General features: G+C 45.1%; 1 protein-coding gene across 1 annotated transcript; it reads right to left on the reverse strand.

Moving 5' to 3' along the window:
- Positions 1-27,639, reverse strand: CD59 (CD59 molecule (CD59 blood group)). The gene is made up of 4 exons (XM_069553629.1): positions 27,494-27,639; positions 13,413-13,497; positions 9,792-9,890; positions 1-1,547 (listed from the first exon to the last, which is right to left on the reverse strand). Exons 2-4 carry the CDS (start codon positions 13,477-13,479, stop codon positions 1,345-1,347), a joined length of 369 nt encoding a protein of 122 aa, XP_069409730.1. The 5' UTR covers positions 13,480-13,497; positions 27,494-27,639; the 3' UTR covers positions 1-1,344.
- Positions 27,640-27,863: the final 224 nt, after the last annotated feature.

Raw genomic sequence — 27,863 nt, forward strand, 5'->3', positions numbered from 1 at the left:
TGCATTTGATGAGATTTTATTTTCAGAAAAAAGGCAGGATTCATTTCAGTCTGTCCAGACATCACAAAAACAAGGATTTTTAAAAAAAAATCAAGAAATTTTACCTTTATCTGTAAAAGTCAGGCTATGCTGTTACATACAGCCAAGATTGTAAGCATACAAATGTCGTTAAGTCTACTGAATCTTATTCAGCAGCACCCACAAGCGAAAGGCAAAACTCTGTCCACCTGAAAAGGTGGGCACTTTTTAGCAAACTGATAATGCTTCTGAAAGCCTCAGCATTTGCGATGATGCTAATAGCCCTTACAAATGTATTTTAGACAATCTGTGCTGACTCAGCTAGGAGCCTACTGGCTGTGTGTTGGCAGGTAAAACACACCCCTGCAGACCTGTGACTGTTCATGATGACATCTGGAACTTCCAAATCCTAACCCCAAAGGCCCCTCCTGTTCCATTCACGCATTATACATGCACACATAAAGAGTGTTCCTATCAGTAACAGTTAAAATAAGCATACTTAATAACTGCAAGTCACATGTAACATAGAATATTCAAATGTTTAGTTTTTAACTGTGTGTGACAAAGCCAAGACAGCCTACCATGTCAACAGAAAAGGTGGGGAGTGGAAGGGATAGTTTTAACACACTGTTCATTTATGCTACTGAATTTTTCTAGGGAAAGATAGCAAAGCCAACACAAAATTGAGGGACAGAGGAAAACTGATTTGAGCCACTGGTACCTCTTCGAAGGCAAACCTTGTGCTTCCATGCCCTGCCATCTGGAAAGCTTACCTCCTTCCCAGGCAGCTGCGAAGACAACAGTCATTCCCATTACTCTTCTTTAAGAATTTCATTGTCCCTGACTGACAGCCCACATCCGAAAGATGGGTCATGCCTACCTGGCAATACAGGGGCCATGGAAGGCGAGCATAAAGCATTCCTTGTGAGAAAGACTGTTGAAAAGGAGCCCCTGCTCCAGCTACCCCAAAAGAGTACTGACCACACTAATTACATCCAAGGAACCAGAGGGAAACGTCTGAGGACTGCAGAGCAACTCAAGCTGTCCCTGCAAAGCTGGCCTCACAAAGTGCAGAGTAAGAAGCATGTCATCTCACTCAAATTATACATGGTTCACTCTTTTTTCAACTCAAACAGGTCTTCTCTGCCAAGAGGACTGGTCTTCAGAGTCTTTCTGAGTTCCTCTATTATTCAGGTTGCTCAAGCTAGTTTTAGACTTTCCCAACAGGATCCAGTTGGAAAATAAAAAGCCTTTGGAACACAGCATCACATGAAGGAAGGAACAGATAGAAACAGGACATTCAGGAGAAGTCCTCCTGGCACAGATTTAGAGATAAAAGCGGCAGACTGCCACCAGCAGCAGGGTGAGCAGCAGCGGTGTCTTCTCAGATACGCTCGTCCCGTCACTTTTGTTACACAGGTTCTTCTGGCAGCAGTCATAGTGGAGCTCCTTCTCCCCTAAGGCGTTTGCAATGAACTCAAAATTGCAATGCTCCAAACTCCAACACTGGCGGTAAACTTTTAGCGGCACTGTGGGGAACCACACACATAAAGGGTAAGCAATCAAGCAGGTAAAGCTCTATACTTGTCTTTGAATTCTCATATCTGGCTAAAAAGATGCAAGATCCAGCTCTGAATGGAACTTTTCCATAAAACCAGAGTCTCAGCAGAGCCAGTACAGTTATGTGTGCATAGGAGGCAACAGGTGATCGTATTAATGCAACATTTTATGTTTCAGTTAATATCCAGAAAAAGCAAATCCATGGAGCTAGAAAGTAGATTAGCAGCTGCCAGGGTGTGTGGGGAGGAGGAAGGGACAGTGACTGCTAATAGGTAAGTGGCTTCCTTTTGAGACCACAACAATGTTCTGAAACTAGACAGTGGTGACAGTTATACACACTTATGAATATACTAAAGACCACTGAATTATACACTTTAAAATGAACTTTGGAACTTAGATATGTGAATTACATCTCAAGAGAAAAAAACCTAGATGCAGAGCAATATGTAGAATGTGGTCCACTTGTATAAAGCACATGTATGGGGCTAAATATATTAATTTTCTCTGGAAGGATTCCCAAGGAATTTAACAGTGTTACCTTCACAGACAACTATCTTTCATTTACCTATTTATTATATTTATATGTGGATTGATATTTAAAATAAAGTCACTGGATGAATCTATTTCCAAAATATTTTAACTTCCTTTAAAAATCATTAAACTATTTAGTAACACAGCAAAAACTTTCCAAAAGAATATGCAGTTGTGGTCCTAATTTTTGCACAACAAAGGAAAATAAAGACCAAAAGTATATATGTCAAATATATAAATAAGCTATGTTAAGTGAAGAAAAAAAAGTGTTGAGAGAGAATTATGATGTTAGGTTTTCCTCTTCAAAAGTTACAGTATGTGCTAGATGCTAGGGACACACAGATATATCAATAAAAAGCTGGTGCTTGCCCTGGTATCATTTTCTTTTCTTCTGTGTTGGAAAGATAAAAAATACAGACGCCTATTTTTTTTTACGTAAGCCTTGTAACTAATTTTTATCCAATTGCACTCACAGCTCAGAGCAAAAACCCCTAAGTTAATAACTGCAGGTATAACTGTTCTGTACTCCCCTTCAGAGATGAAGTGATGGCCTGGATTTTAATGAAGTTTGGTCAAGTGGCAGAGGCCAGAACAAGTGTTCCAGTGACTCTGCTTGTTTGGATCATAAGCATTTAAGAGGCTGCTTCTAAAACTGTACTAAAAATACTCTTGAATAGGACAAGTTACTGCCTTATGTAATAATAATCAGACATTGGAACTAGGAAGGCATTAAAGCCACCAGAATGTTAATTTGGGAAGCCTATCAGCTTGAGAAGGGTGGATTAATTTTGTCATAATTATTCATTAATAAACTAGTCATTTATTAATAACTGCTACCAACTAATCATGTACTACCTGTTCTGCAGTGAGCCAAGCATTTTACTTGAATGATCTCACTTGCATAACAACCTTACAAGGGAGCTTCTCACCAAAGCCACTATCAGAATGACCCGAATAAAAGTGGATTACATCAGTCACTGGAATGTTGAAGGTTCTCTCTCTGAGCACAGCCTCTCTACCCTTTTTGAAGATTTGGTTCAAGTCTGTTTTTACCAAGCAATAGCCCCCAATTGCCTTAGGGACCCTTAAATATATCCCTTATTTGAAAGGCCATTTCAGCAATGATTGCTTGACACTGTCATCAGAGGTTCTGCCAGACTCCAAGTACATGGTTTATACTTCTAGGACCTAGCCAGGACGCCAGGAAACAGTGGCTGAATTAATACCTGTCTCTCTTCTAGACGGCATCTGCATAGCACTATCATACACATTTCTCCTCTAACTGCCCTACTGACCTTGGGAGATAAGTATTCCCATTTCCCAGTCTGAGGGTGAAATGTGGTTAAATAATTTCTCCAGTGTACGCCTGGCCTTTGACTCATGTTTATGACAACATGTACTCTGAGTCTCCCAGGCTGATGTCAGAGCTGGAGGGGGATTTAGAGGCTCTGTTAGTATCTGCCTTACTCTAAGGTCTGAGTATCTGTATTTCAAGAACTGCAACTACCACATGTCTAGCTGAAGTTTGGGGACATATGTTCATGAGAAGAAGAAAATTATTACTTAAGATTCACATCATCCTTTAAAAAAATTGTATTTTAGAGTTTCAGATTCACAGCAAAATTGAGCAGAGTTCCTATATAGCCCCCTGATACGCCCAGCCACGACCCTAAACAAGCTCCCTCACTATTAACATCTCCAATACCTCCATTTGTTGCAACTGATGTCATCATGATCACCCAAAGTCCATAGTTTACATTTAGGTTCACTCTGGGTACATTCTATGGGGTTTGACAAAACATATGACGTGTATCCACCACTATAGTGTCATACTGGTTGCCCTAAAAATCCTGTGCCCCACCTGTTCATTCCTCTGTCCTCTCCACTTAACCCCTGGCAGTCACTGTCCTTTTTATTATCTCCTTAGTTTGCCTTTTCTGAAATATGTTGTTGGAATGATAACTGTACTTAGCCTTCCCAAAGTGACTTCTTTCACTCAGAATTATGCAGTTTGCTTCATGTCTTTTCATGGATTGATACCTCATTTCTTTTTAGTCCATTCTTTGGACATACCACCATCTACTTATCCATTCACCAAGTTTGGGCAATTATGAATAAAGCTGCTGTAAACATCCATGTGCAGGTTTTTATATGGACCTAAGTTTTCAGCTCATTTGGGTAATGAAATCAAGGAATGCAATTGTTGAATCTATGGTGAGGGTACATTTCGTTTTTTAAGGAACTGCCAGACAGTCTGTACCACTTTACACTCCCACCAGCAGTGAATGAGAGCTCTAGGAGCTCCATACCCACACTATCTGGTGTGGTCAGTGTTTTACATCCTGGCCCTTCTGACAGATGTGCCTCACTGTTTACAGTAACTGTTTTAAAAGTATAAAAGTTCATTATAAGATGAATAAATTCTGGGGATCTAATGTACAGCATGGTGACTGTAGTTAATAATGTGCTTAGTCGCTCAGTCTTGTCTGACTCTTTGCGACCCATGGACCGTAGCCCGCCAGGCTCCTCTGCCCATGGGAATTCTCCAGGCAAGAATACAGGAGTGGGTTGCCATGCCCTCCTCCAAGGGATCTTCACAACCCAGGGACTGAACCCAGGTCTCCCATATTGCAGGCAGACTCTTTACCATCTGAGCCACCAGGGACGCCCATGAGTACTAAAGTGGGTAGCCCATCCCTTCTCCAGGGGACCTTCCCAACCCAGGAATCAAACTGGGGTCTCCTGCATTGCAGGCGAATTCTTTACCAGGGGGTTAATAATACTAGATTGTCTATTCAAAACTTGCTTAAGAGAATAGATCTTAAGTGTTCTCATCATACACAAAAAGGTAATAATGGGAGGGGGTGAATGTATTAATTAGATTGTGGTAATCATTTCACACTTTAAATATATACAGCTTTTATTTGTCAATTATACGTCAATAATGTTAGAAAACAATTAAAATGAAAGTTTACCCATTTAGGTAGGAAACAACAGGATTAGAGAGCTGGAAAAAAGACTTCAATTTCACTCTACTTCCCTCATCCCTTCTCTCCACCTCTACCATCCAACATACCCATTCCGTCAATAAAAAAACACAGGCAGGACGAACTTACTGCTGGCAGGACAGAGATCTGAGCTCAAAGCTTCTGTTAATCTAATACTTACTCTACACATAATACTGCCTTTATTATCTCATCGGGAAATTATACTTTTTGTCGTGGGGGTCCAAGAGACAGATGATCAGGGTTAAGAAGTAGGTCTCTGTGTTTGTAGATAACTGGTGCTCAAATATTTGTGGAGTGAATGGCTCTTCTCTCTGGGGGCCTCGCTGTGCTTTCTACATTAGCAGTGAATCAACATGGTCTTCCAGGTGAGGCAGAGGAACTGTCTCCCTACAGAAACAAGGACCTCACGTGCAGGTCTTAGAATTAGAGCTGCATTCCAGGAGCTAGTACCAAAATCAAGAGATACTCCTATTATTTACACAGGAGAATTCTAATTCATCCTGACTTACTGAGGGATTTTTCCTTTCTGGGGGAATTAATCTTCCCCTTCTTTCTATCAGGTTTTTCTGAGCTTTTGGGTCTCCCAAAACTTTTCTGAGTTTACCTGATGTGCTCAGCATTCTTTTGAAGGATGCTGGGAAGAACCTGCATAGAGAGTGTGAGTGAACTAACTTGAAGGGTGTTTTTATTTTTATCTTTTAAGACATGGAAGTTGGGGGTTTACCTTGTACACTCACTAAGCAGACCCTGAAATAGCCACTCCTCACGTCACAGTATCTTTTCTACACGTCAATTCAATCTAGAACCACACCTAGTGAGAGTAGAGGGCATGATGTGGCTGGTTTCTTGCCTCTGCCCACCATTTCCTAAACTCTGCTTTACTAGGATTTATGGAAGAGGCAATTACATAGTCTAACCAATTTGGAAACTGCAGATTTGACAGAACTTGTCAATGCAGGCCATTCCCCATCCCAAGCCCATGAGTGCCTTGCTCTCTGAAGCCACCAAGCCTCGGTACCTGCTTATCCTTTCTTTGGAACACCCTTCCCCGCTTATGGGGAAGTCCTCTTACTTCCTATTTGTCCGTTGAGCTCAAGCTTGAGTCCCCTTCATTCATTCATTCAGTCGCTCAGTCCTGTCCAACTCTTTGCAGCCCCATGAATTGCAGCACGCCAGGCCTCCCTGTCGATCACCAACTCCTGGAATTCACTCAGACTCACGTCCATTGAGTCAGTGATGCCATCCAGCCATCTCATCCTCTGTCATCCCCTTCTCCTCCTGCCCCCAATCCCTACCAGCATCAAAGTCTTTTCCAATGAGTCAACTCTTCGCATCAGGTGGCCAAAGTACTGGAGTTTCAGCTTCAGCATCATTCCTTCTAAAGAACACCCAGGGCTGATCTCCTTCAGAATGGACTGGTTGGATCTCCTTGCAGTCCAAGGGACTCTCAAGAGTCTTCTCCAACACCACAGTTCAAAAGCATCAATTCTTCGGCACTCAGCCTTCTTCACAGTCCAACTCTCACATCCATACACGACTACTGGAAAAACCATAGCCTTGACTAGATGGACCTTTGTTGGAAAAGTAATGTCTCTGCTTTTCAACATGCTATCTAGGTTGGTCATAACTTTCCTTCAAGGAGTAAGTGTCTTTTAATTTCATGGCTGCAGTCACCATCTGCAGTGATTTTGGAGCCCCCAAAAATAAACTCTGACAATGTTTCCACTGTTTCCCCATCTATTTCCCATGAAGTGATGGGACCACATGCCATGATCTTCGTTTTCTGAATGTTGAGCTTTAAGCCAACTTTTTCACTCTCCTCTTTCACTTTCATCAAGAGGCTTTTTAGTTCCTCTCCACTTTCTGCCATAAGGGTGGTGTCATCTGCATATCTGAGGTTATTGATATTTCTCCTGGCAATCTTGATTCCAGTTTGTGCTTCTTCCAGCCCAGCGTTTCCATGATGTACTCTGTATATAAGTTAAATAAGCAGGGTGACAATATACAGCCTTGATGTACTCCTTTTCCTATTTGGAACCAGTCTGTTGTTCCATGTCCAGTTCTAACTGTTGCTTCCTGACCTACATATAGGTTTCTCAAGAGGCAGGTAAGGTGGTCTAGTATTCCCATCTCTTTCAGAATTTTCCATAATTTATTGTGATCCACATAGTCAAAGGCTTTGGCATAGTCAATAAAGCAGAGATAGATGTTTTTCTGGAACTCTCTTGCTTTTTCCATGATCCAGCAGATGTTGGCAATTTGATCTCTGGTTCCTCTCCCTTTTCTAAAACCAGTTTGAACATCTGGAAGTTCACAGTTCACGAATTGCTGAAGCCTGGCTTGGAGAATTTTGAGCATTACTTTACTAGCGTGTGAGATGAGTGCAGTTGTGTGGTAGTTTGAACATTCTTTGGCATTGCCTTTCTTTGGGATTGGAATGAAAACTGACCTTTTCCAGTCCTGTGGCCACTGCTGAGTTTTCCCAATTTGCTGGCATATTGAGTGCAGCACTTTCACAGCATCATCTTTCAGGATTTGAAATAGCTCCACCGGAATTCCATCACCTCCACTAGCTTTGTTCGTAGTGATGCTTTCTAAGGCCCACTTGACTTCACATTCCAGGATGTCTGGCTCTAGGTGAGTGATCATACCATCATGATTATTTTGGTCATGAAGCTCCTTTTTGTACAGTTCTTCTGTGTATTCTTGCCACCTCTTCCTAATATCTTCTGCTTCTGTTAGGTCCATACCATTTCCGTCCTTTATCGAGCCCATCTTTGCATGAAATGTTCCCTTGGTATCTCTAATTTTCTTGAAGAGATCTCTAGTCTTTCCCATTCTGTTGTTTGCCTCTATTTCTTTGCATTGATTGCTGAGGAAGGCTTTCTTATCTCTTCTTGCTATTCTTAGGAACTCTACATTCAGATGCTTTTATCTTTCTTTTTCTCCTTTCCTTTTTGCTTCTCTTCTTTTCACAGCTATTTGTAAGGCCTCCTCAAGACAGCCATTTTGCTTTTTTGCATTTCTTTTCCATGGGGATGGTCTTGATCCCTGTCTCCTCTACAATGTCATGAACCTCATTCCATAGTTCATCAGGCACTCAATCTATCAGATCTAGTCCCTTAAATCTATTTCGCACTTCCACTGTATAATCATAAAGGATTTGATTTAGGTCATACCTGAATGGTCTAGTGGTTTTCCCTACTTTCTTCTATTCAAGTCTGAATTTGGCAATAAGGAGTTCATGATCTGAGCCACAGTCAGCTCCTGGTCTTGTTTTTGTTGACTGTATAGAGCTTCTCCATCTTCGGCTGCAAAGAATATAATCAAGCTATTTCGGTGTTGACCATCTGGTGATGTCCATGTGTAGAGTCTTCTCTTGTGTTGCTGGAAGAGGGTGTTTGCTATGACCAGTGCATTTTCTTGGCAAAACTCTATTAGTCTTTGCCCTGCTTCATTCCTCATTCCAAGGCCAAATTTGCCTGTTACTCCAGGTGTTTCTTGACTTCCTACTTTTGCATTCCAGTCCCCTATAATGAAAAGGATATCTTTTTTGGGTATTAGTTCTAAAAGGTTTTGTAGGTCTTCATAGAACCGTTCAACTTCAGCTTCTTCAGTGTTACTGGTTGGGGCATAGACTTGGATTACTGTGATACTGAATGGCTTGCCTTGGAAACGAACAGAGATCATTCTGTTGTTTCTGAGACTGCATCCAAGTACTGCATTTCAGACTCTTTTGTTGACCATGATGGCTACTCCATTTCTTCTGAGGGATTCCTGCCCACAGTAGTAGACATAATGGTCATCTGAGTTAAAATTCTCCCATTCCAGTCCATTTTAGTTCGCTGATTCCTAGAATATCGATGTTCACTCTTGTCATCTCCTGTTTGACCACTTCCAATTTGCCTTGATTCATGGACCTGACATTCCAGGTTCCTACGCAATATTGCTCTTTAAAGCATCAGACTTTGCTTCTATCACCAGTCACATCCACAGCTGGGTATTGTTTTTGCTTTGGCTCCATCCCTTCATTCTTTCTGGAGTTATTGCTCCACTGATCTCCAGTAGCATATTGGGCACCTACTGACCTGGGGAGTTCCTCTTTCAGTATCCTATCATTTTGCCTTTTCATCCTGTCCCCTTAGGACTCTGCATATATTAAATTCCCTCCAGAATGATACACGAGTATAAGTAAATAAAGACATCTGTGACGGCTACACAAGCCTCTCTCGATTTTGTCTCCTTTCTTTATCTTTTTATCTTGAGCTCCTAGCTCAGGCTCTAGCACATGGCAGGCTCTCAAAAGTTTGGGAGGCAGCCAGTGTAGGTGTTATGAGAACAAGTGTTGGACTTGGACGGGTTTCCATGTTCAAATCCTGAGCTGGTTTCCTTGACCTTTGTGTTGCTTAATCTGAATCTCAGTCTCCTTGTTTACCAAATGGGAATAAAATATTACCCCAAGTGGTAGATGGGAAGCATTAAATTTTTTAAAAAAATGGAAAAACAAAACAAAAACAAATGGAAAGTGCTTAGTGTCATATGCAACTGGTGCTATTAAATGGTAGCTATTACTTGTTGAATACAAGTCTAACAAAAAGAAGATGGCAAGGATTTTTTCCCAGACTCTCTTCACCCCATTACACTCAGGCAGAGAGGGGAGGGGGAGGCTCTTACCAGCCTTAACGTAGAGACAAGCATCTTGATTATGTGTACAATTGATGACTGAAGTGCAGTCAACTTGGTTAATACAGCTGTAGCATTGCAGACTGTGACCTAGAATCAGGAAGAATGACTGTCAGGACCTGGTAGATAAGCAGTGCAGAAGCAAGCCCACCATCTCCAGAGTGTGGGTCAGAGGTCAGCAACTCACAGTGGCATGCCTTCCCACACAAACCTGCAGCAGACACAGGTTTTGAAGTTCAGACTACAGTTCCAGCAGTGGTTTTCCGGACCCTGTGGCATGTGCAAAGGGAATGTCCAGGTTTCAAAACCCATTTAACTGTGCAATCGAGACACTTTCTCCTACTTTCAACCAGAAGTGATTAATCTGCAATGTTAATAACAGGTTGAAAGGAACCCATCAAGAGGATAAACTAACAGAATTCCATAAAAACTTCCGAGAAACAAATATGCTCTGACATCACATTCTCATGGACTGATCTTCGGTATTTGGTAGTACCTATCTGTGTGAAAAGACATGTTCCAAGATGAAATACATTAAATCTATTACAAATCAGTATCGACACATGAACATTTGCAACTCATTTGATTGATGGGGAACACTTATTTTTGAATCAGTGTAAGCAAAATGTTATTCTCCCAGAAAGAATTCCACTTTTATTAGTAGGGCTATATCATAAATAATTGTACTCAATTATTAATTTTTGAATCATCAATTAAAAACTTACAGAAACTTGTTTTCTCTCTTATTTATACAGAAGCCTACAAAATACCCTTGGTTTTTGTCTTTTGGCCTGCAAAGCCTAAAATATTTACTATGTGGCCCTCTACAGAACAAGTCTGATGGCCTTCGGGATAAGGCATCCTCAGTGCGGCTGTTCCCTGCTGAGGGACTGGCCCATCACCAGAAGCAAACACAGCCAAGGGACAGGCAGCAGCCATGTGTCTTAAACCCATATGGGTGAGCAGGCATTGCACAGTGACACTGAACAGAAGGGCTGGCTCCTATCAGAAGCAAATGCCTCTAGTTCCCCAATTTGAAAAATGACTACCACTCCCATTCCGTTCTTAGGATTCCTCTTTGGTGGCTAGACTTCAAGTTTCCCTGAATTATTTTCCCTTTGTTTTATATAACAGTGGTGACAGGACACAGATGAGTCATATTCCACATTTGCCATGTAATCAGTATTTGGCAGCACCCGTATGTATGAGAAGACATTTTCAAAGATGACATGTGTAAAGTGTCATAGAAGAATGGCATGGTGAAACCAAGACCAAAATGTGGGTTTTAGCACCCAAGAGCTGACTTTTAGTCGTAAGGACATAGCCTGGGTTTATTACCAGGGAGAAGAAGTTTCAGAAGGCCAGAAGAAAGTGGCTCCTCACTTTCTGAGCACAGTCAGGAGTGAAGCTCTCTATAAACATCTTCAATGACCACGTCTGTCTTCACAGGTGTGAAATCCCAACTAGCAGAAGTCCCTGATTTGTGAAGGCTGCAGGTTAAACTCTGAAACATCAGCCCTCCAAACCCCCTCCTCCTCCACTTTGTTTGCAGATGATAAGACAGATGTCTGGAGAGGAGGAGTGACTCCATCAAGAACACTCAAAGCACTTCATGCGGCAGAGATGACGCCAGCCTCTAGGTCTGGGGCCGGGCTCCGCTGGCCCCCTCTGCCTCTTCTCTGCCAGGCTCAGCGCTTGCCACGCCTGCGAGAGAGGGGAGTCACCATGAGAAGGTACAAAGATGCCAATTTTCAACAATCTTTCCCTGCTCCAGAAGTGTGTCCACCTGATAAGAGGAAAGAATGAAGAGGGAGAGGATATTCTCTCCTGGCTATCTGAGAGGGCCATTTGGAAAGGCTGCCCATGGGAGTACATTTTCTCCTGGCTACAGCCAGAGTTCATTTGGCTTCTTGACAAACCTTCGGACAGAGGAAAGAGAGCTCACCTTTGGAACTTCTGTGAGGCAGAAATATTCACAGCTAACACTGTGTTCAAATATCTAAACTTTCAATCTTCAGAGAACTGCTGTTAAGAGGCAGGCTTAAGGACTGCCATCCCCATTAAACTAAGATGTTAACTAACTTGTCAAAAGGCAGACAGCACTTAAGAGGAGAGCTGGGACTTACACCTAGATGGTCAGTTTTGAAGCCCATGCTTGGTTTGTTTACCATGATGTTCTTCTAACCATCCTGAGTGAAAAAGAGAAGAAACCAACCATAATCACGGAGAAGACCAGGCCAGGGGCAAGCATTAAGTCACAGGATGGCTGTTTGATATTCCAGCCAGGGTGGAATATCCAGGGGATGTTAACCAGGGTGAAGTGGATATTCTTCACACTCCAATTCCCTCAGGAAGGACCCCAAGACTTGTCACAGAATGACTAATGGCACCAAACCCAAGCTCCATAAACAAATGTAGACTGTTGGAAAGAGGGTGTGACCAGGCTATTCTTTTAAGACTTTTTTGATGTGGATCATTTTAAAAGTCTTTATTGAATTTGTTACAATACTGCTTCTGTTTTATGCTTTGGTTTTTTTGGCTCTGAGGCAAGTGGAATCTTAACTCCCCAGCAGGGATTGAATCTACACCCCCTGTATTGGAAGGCGAAGTCTTAACCACTGGACCACCAGGGACGTCCCCCAAGCTATTCTTATTACAGAAAATTCACTGGGTAGAACTGTGACAATAATGTAGGTTGTAACACAGTCACTACATTACGTACCACCTTGGCTAAGATCAACAGTGGGGAGGACGGCGGGGAGGCCATGACTTCCCTCGTCTCAGAAAGGGAGAACTTGCTCAAACGTGACCTTGGGCTAACTTCTTTGCTTCAGTTTCCTCAACTGTAAAATGGGCCTAACAGTGCTGAGCCCTCAGGCGATGGCTAAGGATTAAATGAGACAGGGTCTGGTATATAGTAAGTGTTGACCGTATGGAAGCTGCTAACGCTGTAAGCTCTAAGACATGCTCCAACACACAGATGACTCTGTACTATTCACTACACGGCTACTTTCTTTTCTGTCTCCCATCCCTGCTCCTCAAAAAATAAAAAAAATTAGTAATAACAAACCATTTCTTTGGGCCTCAGTCTTGTCAATCTGGAAAGTGGCAATAAACAACCCCTGTTCCATAGGATGGATATGAGGATTAAATAAGTAGATAGTGTTAAGATGCTGAGAACAATGATTGGCTCATGAATGCTGTGGGCAGCAGCTGCTGCTGCTATAACCACAGTGCCCTGACCCACGGCTGCGTCACATGGGAGTGCCCAGGGTGGCTGCTGAGCTCAGCACTCTGAAGATGGCATGGGTCAGCAGCCCCGGCTGCTGGCAGTGCAACGGGTGAAACTTAAGAGGCTGTGTGTAATCTCTCCCCCACAAAAGCAGCTCTGTCACCCAGAATGAACTGTAACTCAGGAAGGGGCTTTGCCGAGGGCAGGGCTGTAATGTAGGAAGGAGCAGTCATATCTCCCTGGACCTGTAACACTGATGGCGAAAGAATCGAAGCCTGGCCTGGGTCCGTGGCACCAGCTTGGTCATCCTGAAGCCTAAGAAAAAGTTAGGGTGGAAGCAACCTACGTGACCCAGATCCAAGTCCCTCTGGACCACTCACCGAGTTGGCAGAGGACAGCCAGGAAGAACAGGAACCCGAGCAGGATGTACCCTCCTTTGCTTGCCATTGTGACCAGCTACAGAGTCTAGGAGACAGGAACACAAAGCATTGTCACAAACCAACAAGTGATTGCTGGAAGGCCTGTGGGCTTTCAGAAACACAGGAAGGAGACAGCAGACCAAGAAAACAGGGAACCTCCAGGCCAGGGGCCGTGAAACAAGGGTGTTCTTTGTGGGGGCAGTGCTCGGGCCCTCTGCAGTTGAAGACCTCAGCTTGCTGAAGAAATGCTGTCAGGCCTGGTGGGAGAGGCGGCTGCAGGGAGACATGGCACCCCGGGGCCCACCCCAGCCCTCACCCACAGTAGCCGTGCACCTTTGCAGAAACTCACCCCTCTGAGCCTCAGTGTTCAGGACTGAGCAGCGGGACAGCACTATCTCCTCCCTCAGGGGCACCGGTAAAACGTACAGAGTACACAGGGCAGTGCCTGCAATTCGAGCTCTGCAGGCTGAGCTCTAGCTGCTGGCTGAGCTGAGCCCAGCAAGCATCACTTTTCCAGGCCATGCCACTAAGTGCATCACACCAAAGGCGTGACCCTGGGGGGCACCAGCAAGCATTCAGTGGCAGAACATGGGGCAAAGGCTTTATGCACGGAAGCTCTGGCTCCCCACCTTGGTAAGTGTGATGGGGACACCTCCTCCTTCACTCTGCAAAGGGCGGGCAGGTTCCAGGTAACTCTGCTATCTAGTCCCTATTCCATTAATGCTTAGAGGTGTGGCAGTGAGGATCAGGGGAGAAGAGGGGAGGGCTGAAATGCCTCAAATCCTCCTTTCACTTGAGAAGGAGGCTGAGCCACAGGGCGGTTTTTAACTTAAGTGAAAGTGAAGTCCCTCAGTCATGTCCGACTCTTTGTGACTCCATGGACTGTAGCCTACCAGGCTCCTCTGTCCGTGGAATTCTCCAAGCAAGAGTACTGGAGTGGGTTGCTGTTTCCTTCTCCAGGAGACCTTCCCAACCCAGGGATCGAACCCGGGTGTCCTGCATTGCAGGCAGACACTTTACCATCTGAACCACCACGGAAGACTTAGTCCAAACCATGAGCAACAGATCTGAGGAGTCTCCTGACCCCATCCTGACTTCCCTGAGCAACAGGGAGGTGATATCTGCCCCAATCCAGGGTGGCGCCACAGTCTACTCTCCTGAGCCCCACAGGCCAGGACATCTGCCTGGCAAACAGATAAGGGTTCTTGGGCCCACCCCGCCCCACTCCACCCCACCCCGCCCCACTCCACCCTACCGCACCCAGCCCTCCTCTAGGGCAGGACTGGGAGTTGCCTAAAGAAGATGATATTAAGGAAGCTCACACCCAGGAGACAGAAAGGCCACATTCTGATGAATGGGAAAGCAGGAAGAAAATCTAACTGGGCCTGGCCTTTCTTTAAGGCTGAATCACCCCCATTTCCCTCTGGGGTCTTCAAAACCTACCATAGCCTATATGCCCACTCCCACCAGGCTGACCCTCCCAGGGGGGTAGCTGCCCAACACCGCAGTGCAGTGAGGATCTGAGGCTGCCCAAGCTAGTGGTCAAAAGCTCAGACCCAGACATACTAAAATCTGGCTCTCTCATAGCTATCGAGCCTCATTTTTCTCATCTATACATGGGTGCTTCCCCACATGGGGAGATGTAAGATAAAACATCGTAACTATGTGCTTGACACAGTCACAGGAAAGTGGTGGCTACTGCCACTTCCTGCCTCACTCTGCACACACACACACTCACCCGCCCCCTGCCACCACCACTACTGGAATGGGAAGGAAAGGGGCAGGGCATAACTTTTGAAAGAATGACATAGCCCAAGGACACAACATAAACTGATTAGAATAAAATGGGACCAAGATGGCAGACAAGACTAGACCTCAATCAGCAAGTGAAATAACACACCCAGAGGTGCCACGTCAGTGCCAGCTCAGTTCAGTCGCTCAGTTGTGTCCAACTCTTTGCGACCCCATGGACTGCAGCACACCAGGCTTCCCTGTCCATCACCAACTCCCAGAGCTTACTCAAGCTCATGTCCATCACGTCGGTGATGCCATCCAACCATCTCATCCTCTGTCGTCTCCTCCTCCCGCCTTCAATCTGTCCCGGCATCAGGGTCTTTTCAAATGAGTCAGTTCTTCGCATCAGGTGGCCACAAGTATTGAATTTTCAGCTTCAGCATCAGTTCTTCCAATGAATATTCTGGACTGATTTCCTTTAGGATGGACTGGTTGGATCTCCTTGCAGTCCAAGTGTTGTAGGAAAGGAGACCCCTTCCAGGGCCCGAAACTGGGCTCTTGTTTAACACTCGGAAATGAATTGTCCGAGGAGACACATGTGCTGACAAAGCAAGAGATTTTATTGGGAAAGGGTGCCTGGGCGGAAAGCAGGAGGGTAAGGGAACTCAGGAGAACTGCTCTGTGACATGGCTTGCAGTCTCCGGTTTTATGGTGATGGGATTAGTTTCCAGGTTGTCCTTAGCCAATCATTCTAACTCAAAGTCCTTCCTGGTGGTGCACGCCTTGTTCAGCCAAGATGGATGCCAGAGAGGATTCTGGGAGGTGGTCAGACAAGTGGTGTTTCCTGAACTCTTCTGGTTGGTGGAGGTTTATTAGTTCCCTGTTCCTTACCAGGACCTCCTATCATAAAACAACTCATGCAAATGGTTACTGTGGTGCCTGGCCAGGGTGGGCAGTTTCAATCAGTGTGCTTCCCCTAACACAAGGGAGTCTTCTCCAACACGACAGTTCAAAAGCTCAGCTCTTCGGCGCTCAGCTTCCTTTATAGTCCAACTCTCACATCCATACATGACCACCGGAAAAACCACAGCCTCGACTAGACGGACCTTTGTTGGCAAAATAATGTTTCTGCTTTTTAATATGCTGTCTAGGTTGGTCATAACTTCCCTTTCAAGGAGTAAGCATCTTTTAAATTTATGGCTGCAGTCACCATCTGCAGTGATTTTGGAGCCCCAAAAAATAAAGTCTGACACTGTTTCCCCATCTATTTGTCATGGAGTAATGGGACTCGATGCCATGATCTTTGTTTTCTGAATGTTGAGCTTTAAGCCAACTTCTTCACTCTTCTCTTTCACTTTCATCAAGAGGCTCTTTGGTTCTTATTCACTTTCTGCCATAAGAGTGGTGTCATCTGCGTATCTGAAGTTATTGGTATTTCTCCTGGCAATCTTGATTTCAGCTTGTGCTTCAACCAGCCCAGCGTTTCTCATGATGTGCTCTGCATATAAGTTAAATAAGCAGGGTGACAATATACAGCCTTGACATACCCCTTTTCCTATTTGGAACCAGTCTGTTGTTCCATGTCCAGTTCTAACTGTTGCTTCCTGACCTGCATACAGGTTTCTCAAGAGGCAGGTCAGGTGGTCTGGTATTCCCATCTCTTTCAGAATTTTCCAGTTTATTGTGATCCACACAAAGGCTTTGGCATAGTCAATGATGCAAAAATAGATGTTTTTCTGGAACTCTCTTGCTTTTTTGATGATCCAGGGGATGTTGGCAATTTTGAAGTGGTCAAACAGGAGATGACAAGAGTGAACATCGACATTTTAGGAATCAGGGAACTAAAATGGACTGGAATGGGTGAATTTAACTCAGATGACCAATATCTACCACTGTGGGCAAGAATCCCTTAGAAGAAATGGAATAGCCATCATAGTCAACAAAAGAGTCCAAAATGCAGTACTTTGGATGCAGTCTCAAAAATGACAGAATGATCTCTGTTTGTTTTCAAAGCAAACCATTCAAGATCGCAGTAATCCAACTCTATGCCCCAACCAGTAATGCTGAAGAAGCTGAAGTAGACTGGTTCTATGAAGACCTACACGACCTTCTAAAACACCCCAAAAAGATATCCTTTTCATTATAGGGGACTGGAACGCAAATGTACAAAGTCAAGAGATACCTGGAGTAACAGGCAAATTTGGCCTTGGAGTATAAAACGAAGCAGGTCAAAGGCTAATAGAGTTTTGCCAAGAGAACGCACTGGTCATAGCAAACCCTCTTCCAACAACACAAGAGAAGCTCTACACATGGACATCACCAGATGGTCAACACCGAAATCAGACTGATTATATGCTTTGCAGCCAATGATGGAGAAGCTCTATACAGTCAGTATAAACAAGACCGGGAGCTGACTGTGGCTTAGATCATGAACTCCTTATTGCCAAATTCAGACTTAAATTGAATAAAATAGACCAGACCGTTCTCAGTTCAGTTCAGTCGCTCAGTCGTGTCCGACTCTTTGCGACCCCATGAATCGCAGCACACCAGGCCTCCCTGTTCATCACCATCTCCCGGAGTTCACTCAGACTCACAGCCATCGAGTCCATGATGCCAGCCAGCCATCTCATCCTCTGTCGTCCCCTTCTCCTGCTGCCCCCAATCCCTCCCAGCATCAGAGTCTCTTCCAGTGAGTCAACTCTTCTCATGAGGTGGCCATAGTACTGGAGTTTCAGCTTTAGCTTCATTCCTTCCAAAGAAATCCCAGGGCTGATCTCCTTCAGAATGGACTGGTTGGATCTCCTTGCAGTCCAAGGGACTCTCAAGAGTCTTCTCCAACACCACAGTTCGAAAGCATCAATTCTTCGGCGCTCAGCCTTCTTCACAGCCCAACTCTCACATCCATACATGACCACGGGAAAAACCATAGCCTTGACTAGACGGACCTTAGTCGGCAAAGTGATGTCTCTGCTTTTGAATATACTATCTAGGTTGGTCATAACTTTTCTTCCAAGGAGTAAGCATCTTTTAATTTCACGGCTGCAATCACCATCTGCAGTGATTCTGGTATGACCTAAATCAAATCCCTTACAATTATACAGTGGAAGTGAGAAACAGATTCAAGGGATTCGATCTGATACAGAGAGTGCCTGAAGAACTATGGAAGGAGGTTCATGACATTTCCAAGGCACTGTTCAAAGATCAAGGAATGGGTGGTGGCCCAAATCCTGGAAATCTCTGCCCCGTCCCCAAAATGGTTGGAATAATCCTCCCACTCATTAGCATATGAAATTACCCAGCCTGTAGAAACTAACCACCCCAAATTTCGGAGCACACTCGCCCTCTGCGACAGCCCACACTCTGTGTCTGCGGCGTGTGCTTCTCTCAGAATCTGAATAAATCTACTTCTTACCTATCACTTTGTCTCTCACTGAATTCTTTCTGCAATGAGACATCAAGAACCTGAGCTTAATTAGGTCCTAAAACCACGTACCATGGGTTTTGGCTGGGTTTGAGTGCCAAGCCACATGGGTTCGAGTCCCAACCAAGGTTTTGGCTGGGTTTGAGTCCCAGCACATGAGTTCATGTCCCAATCTGTGGTAAATGGATTCACAACCACTCCCAGACTTCCTGCCCTAAGTCAGACAGGCATGTCCACACCTCCTGGCCGGACTATGGGCCTCTCCAGGGAGCTTCCCTCTTGTTCCCTGAAACTGAGAGATGGGAGGCACCCTAACAGATCAGGGTCTCTATACCCTAACAAATCAGGAAGAGGTCCCAGCCCCTCTGGCTGGCACCCAACGCCCCTGCAATGCTTTCTGCCTGGAGCCAGATGAGTCAAGTGAACAAATGATAGTGTTCCCCTATCCCTGGACCCTAGTCAGTGACCCAGGCCCAGCACACCCCAGCTCCCAGCCTGGTTCCTTACAAGCAAGGGTGTTTTGGTAGAAAGGATAACTTAACACGCTCACAGAAGCCCGGGGCTGGGAACAAGTGCTGCAAGAGAACAGGAGAGAAAGGCATCCATCAGAGGTTCCCAAAGAGGGAGACAGAGAGTGTCAGACTCTTCCTAAAAGTTCTGAAATAGCTGCTTCCTCAGGCAGCCCCACCAGAGGAGGAGGGAGGTGGTCACAACCTCTAGGAGACTTTCTTCCAAATGGTCCTTGGCATGAACAGCATCATTAAAACAAATAAACAGGACGTGGTGCAGAGAACCCATCCTTGATGAAAGGGTTACTAAGAAAGGCTTATCTCTTAACAAAGCAGCAGAAACTGCACAGTGAACTGGTTCAGGGACAGGCTTTCTCATTGACTGGTGAACAAAGCCTTGGGTATTTCTGGCTCTGCCACTTTTTGCTGTGTGTTACTCAACCTCTGGGCCTCCCCTCTGTATCCAGGACACACAGGGATAAGCACACACACTGCACAGCACGGTGCCTGGCCCAACCCCTCAAAAAGCAGCAGCCACCATGAGTCATGGGAAGTCATGAGGTCCCCAGAAGAAGAAGCTGGGCAGGGAGGGGGCACTGGGCCAAGAAGGGTGGAGAGGGTATACAGAAGGTAGCATCAGGTCCGAAAGCTGGACAAATACTCTGGGCTTGGATGAGCAGAGGAGATCGCAGGCCCCAAGCCTAAGGCAGCCCGCAGCCATATGGGTTGGATGGGGAGTGTCAAGATTGAGCTTTAAGTCCACAGGACTGGCTGGGAGCCACAGTGGATGTTTCCATGATGGTTGCAAGAAGGCAAAGACAGCAGAGAAAGGAAGTGGTCAGTGTGCAGATGCCAAGGTTGTAGTATTTGAATCAGAAGTCCAGGTCTTCATTGTTGCTGTTTATTAGCTAAGTCATGTCTGTCTTTTTTGCGACCCAGGCATCTCTGTCCATGGGATTTCCCAGGCAAGAATACTGGAGTGGGCTGCCATTTCCTTCTGGGGATTGAACCTGCATCTCCTGCACTGCAGGTGGATTCTTTACCACCGAGCCACCAGAAAAGACAAAATAGCTGACTGTCTTAAAGCTATTTTATAAATGCCTCTAAAATGCTGACAGTAGTTAACACTAAGCAGGATTATTTATGATTTCTTATTTCTCTTCCTGACTCTTTACTCTTTGCCATACTTTCCCAAATATTCTATAAAGAGACAAGCATTGGTTTTGTAATCAGAAATAGGAAAAAAAAAAAAAGAAATAGGAAAATTCACACATTACAAAAATTTCCCTTTTAGTAGTCATCAATCACCTCAGTTCAGTTCAGTCGCGTCCAACTCTTCGCGACCCCATGAATCGCAGCACGCCAGGCCTCCCTGTCCATCACCATCTCCCGGAGTTCACTCAGACTCATGGCCATCGAGTCCATGATGCCATCCAGCCATCTCATCCTCTGTCGTCCCCTTCTCCTCCTGCCCCCAATCCCTTCCAGCATCAGAGTCTTTTCCAATGAGTCAACTCTTAGCATGACTGGCCAAAGTACTGGAGTTTCAGCTTTAGCTTCATTCCTTCCAAAGAAATCCCAGGGCTGATCTCCTTCAGAATGGACTGGTTGGATCTCCTTGCAGTCCAAGGGACTCTCAAGAGTCTTCTCCAACACCACAGTTCAAACGCATCAATTCTTCAGCCTTCAGCCTTCTTCACAGTCCAACTCTCACATCCATACATGACCACAGGAAAAACCATAGCCTTGACTAGACGGACCTTAGTCGGCAAAGTAATGTCTCTGCTTTTGAATATACTATCTAGGTTGGTTATAACTTTTCTTCCAAGGAGTAAGTGTCTTTTAATTTCATGGCTGCAGTCACCATCTGCAGTGATTTTGGAGCCCAAAAAAATAAAGTCTGACACTGTTTCTAATCACTTATCTTCTGGCAAATCTGTTTCAGCATTAAGAAAGAAAACTGAACCTCAAGGCTTACAACTCTTCCCCCTAGTATAAAACATCCTCCATTTTCAATTTAAAAATGATGCCCACAAGGGTGGATCACATGGTAGGTGAACCAACAGGCTACCGTGACTTTTCCAACCCCCTCACCAAACACTTAGATGCAAGAAGCATGCAGAAGACCTCATCAGGCTTTCCTCAACATTTTAGGATTAATTTAAGCAAATGGATTTAATTATTAGAAACAGCCTAAAGTCATTCTGAAAAGGGTCCACAGGATATGATGGGTGAGCTTCCTGGAAGACACCATTTTGCAGTGGTAGAACACGCTTGGTGCCGATCTTAGGAAATGTGGAGATTTTTCTGGGTGGCTCCGAAGTTGACTCTAAAAGGGAATTGCTTCAGGGACAAGTCAAGTAGGCTTTTCACTAGAAGAATAAGTAATAGTCAAGGATATATAAGCATTGTTTCCAACAGTAAGAATTTGGTAACACACATGTCTAACAAGATGATGAATAAATTATGGTCCAATTCCATGGTGGGGAACTATACAGCCATGAAAAGTAACAGCCGTGAAAGGCTATAAGAAAAAAAAAGCCAGTTTAGCTATCATTTTATTACTTTTTCTTTAAAAGACACATACATACATACACACACCTTTCAAAAAAAAAGCTTCAGACATCAACTTTTCCAAACATTTTGGGGCACGTGATGAACAGCATGGCAGAATTATGAGCAGCTTATTTATACTTAAATATGTGTTCTTAACAATGAATATTTTTCAGAAAGAGCTCTCAAAAGAGAATATTTCAATGTACTTCTGTGTCATTTGGAACTTGCAGCTTAAATTTTTATTTTTCTAATACTCTACCTGATTATTAAAAATACATAACAGCTTTCCAAATTTGCTACATTGAGGTAAAAAGTATTTCCTGTATATATGGTCTCCTAGGTCTAAAAGGGAGATCAGTCCTGGGATTTCTTTGGAAGGAATGATGCTAAAGCTGAAACTCCAGTACTTTGGCCACCTCATGCAAAGAGTTGACTCATTGGAAAAGACTCTGATGCTGGGAGGGATTGGGGGCAAGAGGAGAAGGGGACGACAGAGGATGAGATGACTGGATGGCATCACTGACTTGATGGATGTGAGTCTGAGTGAACTCCAGGAGTTGGTGATGGACAGGGAGACCTGGCGTGCTGTGATTCATGGGGTCGCAAAGAGTCAGACACGACTGAGCTGAACTGAACGGAAGGTCTAAAAATAGTTATTTTAGTCACACCCTATATTTGGGGGGGAAAAAATGAGGCTTTCAGGATTTTCTAGTAGTCCTGAAAGAGAGACCCATATTCTAATCCCACTTTGCTGTCAATTTTTATAACCTTAAAGCAGTAAACTCCTTTACTTCAGTTTCTAATTCGTAGAGTGATAATAATGCTTTTATAGAATAATGAAATCTAAGACTTGAGGGTTTTAAAGCTCAGTATGGGCTAAAATGTTATATGGCACTTAAAGGAACAAACAAATCAATGCACACACAGTCCTGGGGTCTGTCCTGGGCTCAGACCTACCCTGGAAATAATATTTTTATGATTAGGTGCCAGATTTCTGAATTTCTTCCAGTTTATCAGGACATCAAAATAAACAGCTGTAAAAGCCAGGAGAAACGGGTGGGAGAAATCCAGGCTGTTCTGTTTGGAAAAGTATGGTCAGAGATAGTAACTATCTTCAAATATGGTAAGGGCCACCAAGGAAGAGAGGGGCAGGTTATTCCATGTAATTTCCAAAGACAGCGTTAGGACCAATTAGAGAGGCATTTTGGGCTTCCTAAGAAACTGCTTGCTATCACCCCACTTCCTCCTCCCTCCCTGCCACGTGCCAGGCACTCAACAAAGTGTCAGCACAGATGGAAATCAATTTCTTTGGTGAAATATGAAAAACTCCCCGTCACTTAGAAATGTTCACATAAAAAGAACACAGATCAGAGATGTTGCAGAAAAGATGGCAGCAGAAAGCAGCAAAGGGTTAAAACTAGAGCTTCTCATTCTACAATAAAAACCAACCCAATCATGATTTATTCATTTCCATCCACCTGAGATGTCAAGGGAAGCTAACAGTAGCAGGGCGATTTACAAATACAGGCATCCCTAACCGAGTTCCTGAAGGTGTTTTGGGTAGCCAGTTTACGGACAGTGCAAGCCTATATCCCATTATTTTACAGAGGAAAACAGACACGCTACTGTCCATCCAAAAACCCGAGCCAGCACCCTCAAATATTTATCCACCTATTTAAACAATCCAAATAAATTTGAACATAAAACGTTTGACATGCCAATGACCCAACAAATGTACGGAATTCATTGTGAGTATATTTACTCTACACAGTAAGTTCGGTCCTGACACCTACCCCCAGTCATGTACAGTGACCATTTACGAGCCCACGTAAGCTGAGCAGCTAGACACTGGGGTACAGTGATTGGTAAACCAGGTAAAGCCCCACTCTCAAGAACCTTACAGTCTAGTGGAGGTGGATACGAACTAATGCTACAGACTAGGTAGCAAATAAAATAGGGTACCAAGTCCTGGTTCTCTAGCTTCAGTGGGCGTCAGACTCATCTGGAGGGCTGTTAAAACACAGATTGCTGGGCCCTGCCCCTAGAAGTTCTGATTCTGGAGGTCTTGGGGGGTGCCCAGGAATTAGCATTTCTAATCAGAGACTACACAGACAACTCAAGATTCAAAGAGTGAGAAGGACTTTGCCTACCCATGGGGATTTTGAGGGCAGAGGTCACAGCTGAGGCATACAGGTGACCTCCAGAAGTGAAGAATGGTCCTCAGGCGACTCTCAGCCAGGAAATGGCACCTCAGTCCTCCAATCACAAGGACTGTGCCACGCCAACAGCTTGAATGATCAAGGGGACAGGTTCTCTCACACAGTGCCCTCAGAAAGGAACCCAGCCCTGCTGACACCTTGATTTGAACCCAGGGAGGCCCAGGTCAGACTTCTGATGGATGGAACTGTAAGACTAATACATTTGTGTTGTGTTAAGCCACTAAATTTGTGGCAATTTGTTTCTACAGTATTAGAAAATGAATACACCAACCTCAGAACTGGTACGTGGCAGAACAGTGTTTAAACCCAGGCCTGACTTCTTACCCATACTTAAATTCTCTGGTGGGGAAACTTCTCGTGAATTCAGCTTCTGAATTAAACTGGCTGAACAGAGGCCACCAGAGAAGAGACTACACATGGGCAATGTTGCCACAAGATTCACAGATGCCCAGGGGCACACTTAGTGTTCCTAGGAGCCTGGAGCCTTAGAGGCTGATGATCTTTAAGGCTAAACGTATTTTCAAACACCAAACCCAATGTTCCTATTTTACGGAAATTAATGGAGGCCCTGGGAGATGAAAGTACCTGTCCCAAGGCAACAGGTTAGTTGCAAAGCCACACTGGGTAGATCTTGCTTCTGTTTACCAGGGGCCAGTGGTGACATAGTGGTAAAGAGTCCACTTGGCCAATGCGGGCGACGCAAGAGATGTGGGTTCAATCCCTGGGGTGGGAAGGTCCCCTGAAGCAGAAAATGGCAAACCGCTCCAGGGCTCTGGGCTGGAAAAGTCCATGGACAGAGGAGCCTGGTGGCTTGAAGTCTATGAGGAAGTCAAGAGTCAGACACAACTGAACAGAGCACAGCAGCTCACAAGTAGCTCAAAGTAACACTGCCTGGAGGCTCTCAGTATTGGGGACTCGGGGCTTTACCTCTTTATCACCTTGGACACGTACAGCCAGGCAAGTTGAGTCACCTACACAGAGATCACTCAGCCAGAAAAGTGATTACATCAGGAAGTCTAGACAGACAGAAAGCCACCATCACAATGAACAGCCCCTCCCAGCTACTCTTGAGCTCCCAGTGCCAGAGATAATCATCTCAGAACTCTCCAAATCCACAAATTTGCTGCTTCCTCAAAAGGAAGGGCCAGTCCTGGGATTTCTTCCAGGAACTCTAGTCTCTAGTTCTTCAAAGAGGGCCCTCATTTAAAGAGCCCTGCCCTTTGAGGTAGTACATGTAAGAGCCAGCTATGAAGATATTTCACAAAAAATACGGGACATAAGTAATAACACATCCTGTTTTGGAAAGCCTCAAGCATCTCTGGGCTAGGTTTTGTTTAAGGCAGTCTGGTTGGCCCAGAATTTTTAATGCATTTCTTTCCAAGAACTTGTACCTGCAGCTCTCAAAGCTGAATTCCACTAGACACCTGCTTGCCTCACTCTAATATCCATTTTTATTTGGAATTTTATCTTACAAGCTACTCAGCATAGTGGAGTGTTTTCCTTACAGTTCCCTGTTTGAAAATACAGAAGCCACAGTTTCATACATTTGGTCCACAGTCAGGCAATTCCTTTGATCAACATTCTGAACTGTGTGTGCCTTCCCTGGAGAACTGGGAATAAGCTACCCTCAGCGAGGAACATGGGGATATGAACTATTAACAACCACATTTGTTTTCCACTTATCAGGTGCCACAAATTATCTCATTTAGTTCTTACAACACCCTGGTGGCGCTACTGGTAAAGAATCCACCTGCCAATGCAGGAGACCTAAGAGACTCGGGGTCGAGCCTTGGGTCAGAAGATCCCCTGGAGTAGGAAATGGCAACCCACTCCTGTATTCTTGCCTGGAGAATCCCATGGACAGAGGAGCCTGGTGGGCTACAGTCCACAGGGTCGCAAAGAGTCAGACACAACTGAAGAGACTTAGCATACACTCATTTTTCCCATAAGAAAATGAGTTTAAATAGCATGCTCACCATTACCTAGCCAGCAAAAAAGCAGAGTCGAGATTCAAACCCTGGTCTGTGGCCATGTCCAGGCCCTTGATCACTATGCCACGACACATGAACTTCATCATTTCTCTGCAAGCAAACCAAGTGTCAAATTCTAGGTATTCTAGGTGGATTCCAAAGCCACCATGGCCCACAGATGAAACTAGATAAGGTAGAGCGAAGAGGTAGGGAAGAGCTGTTTCTCTAAAAAAAAAAAAAAAAAAAGGAAGAGCTGTTTCTCTGATCTGTGATTCTCACAATTAAACAAAGTAATCTTTGGATTATCTCACCTGTATTTGAGGTCTCCTCCTTTTTGAGAAATGTCTGTCAATCACAAGCTACTCTGATATGGTGTGGGCTACATCTCTAGCTTTGTAAAATTTATGGGCTGATCTGTTTAGAATGAAACAGTTAATGCAGGCTTCCCTGGTGGTCGATAAAGAACGTCCCTTTCAGTCCATAAAGAATTCCCCTGCAATGCGTGTGACCTGGGTTCGATCCCTGGGTTGGGAAGATCCCCTGGAGGAGGGCATAGCTACCCACTCCAGTATTCTTGCTTGGAGAATCCCCATGGACAAAGGAGCCTGGAGGGCTGCAGTCCACGGGGTCATAAAGAGTCGGACATGACTGAGGAACTAAACACAGCACAGAGTTCTTGCAGTTGAGAGCGGTAGGCAGGTCTCCGCTGGGGCCCCCTGGTATCTTTTAAAAGTCGGCCAAGAAGAGGATTTTTAAAAGAATCAGCTGGCCACAGCAAGAGGCACTTTTAAAGTGGACATAAGGCATTACAGGAAGGAAAAAGAAGGAAAGCACTGGTCAAAAGCAAAACGGGAGGAAGCCTCCTGCACCAGTTTTCACAAGGTGGCAACGGGCCACACTGCATTTTCAAATAAGTCACCCAGCTACTGCCAAAGTGAGTCACCAAGCCCATCTCTTTTTCGTGTGGGAAGCGGGCTAAAGGGGAGAACTCACAAGCGTCAGAGGAGAAATAGAACGTTACTTGGTACCCTTCCAGGATCCATGGAGAAAATCACTACTTAACGTCTCCTTAAAAGTCAGCCGTCAGACTCCAAGAAGGGTGCGGCCCAGGCCGGCCCAAGAAAACCAACATCGTACTTGAAATGTCTAAGTTACGACCCCACCTTGCTTTTTAAAATTTCAAAATTTAGACTTCCAGGGTAAGAGAAGAATGTCGACACTCAGGGATGGGGTTATAACCTCCTTTCAAGGTGCGATCTGTTTTCCCTAAATTGCAAGAGCTCCTTTTCAGAATCGAGGTTCGGAAGGTATTCCCGGGGACTGGGGGCTGGGCGGGGGGGGGGGGGGTGGAGGGGGGGTGGAGGGAGAGTGGGGGGGTGGCGGGGGTGGCGGGGGCGCGCGGAACGGGGAATGCGTCAGCTCCCTTCTCGCTGTATACAAAAGAAGCCGGAAGGGCGGGCGAAGAAAGAAGGGCGCCGAAGCTCGCCGTCCCCCAGCGCGGAGGTCGGCGCAGGGTAAGCGCGCCAGCTCGGACCCTCCAAACCCCTCAGTCCCGCGGCCCAGCTGCTAGAGCAGCGGGTCAAGCGTCTCAGCGCCGGGCTCGGAGCGCGGCTCCCCGACCCTCCAACCTTACCTAAACGCCACACGCCTCCGCTTCAGCGCCGCAGAACCTGCGACAACAGCCCAGCCCCTCTTTATCGCCTGGGCTGGGAGGGAGGCGAGCCCCGCCCCCGCCCGCCGGCCCCGCCCCCTCCCCTCCGAGCCCCGCCCGCCGCCGAGCTCTGCGCGCCGCAGTGGCCAGTCCAAGGTCCCACGGCTGCGGGCAAGCAAGGGGTCTAGGCCACGGTGCAGAAAAAGACTCGTGACTAGGATTAGGTGAAGTTCTTTATGTTAAAAAGCTGAAAACGTAAAGTTTATGATGCCCTTCCTCCTTTGGATTTGTTATTAAAAAAAAAATTCCAGGACTTAGGAATTTTCTTTTGTTTACAAAAAAATATAAAAAT

This window comes from Ovis canadensis, chromosome 15 (assembly GCF_042477335.2).
Source record: "Ovis canadensis isolate MfBH-ARS-UI-01 breed Bighorn chromosome 15, ARS-UI_OviCan_v2, whole genome shotgun sequence".
Lineage (NCBI taxonomy): Eukaryota > Metazoa > Chordata > Mammalia > Artiodactyla > Bovidae > Ovis > Ovis canadensis.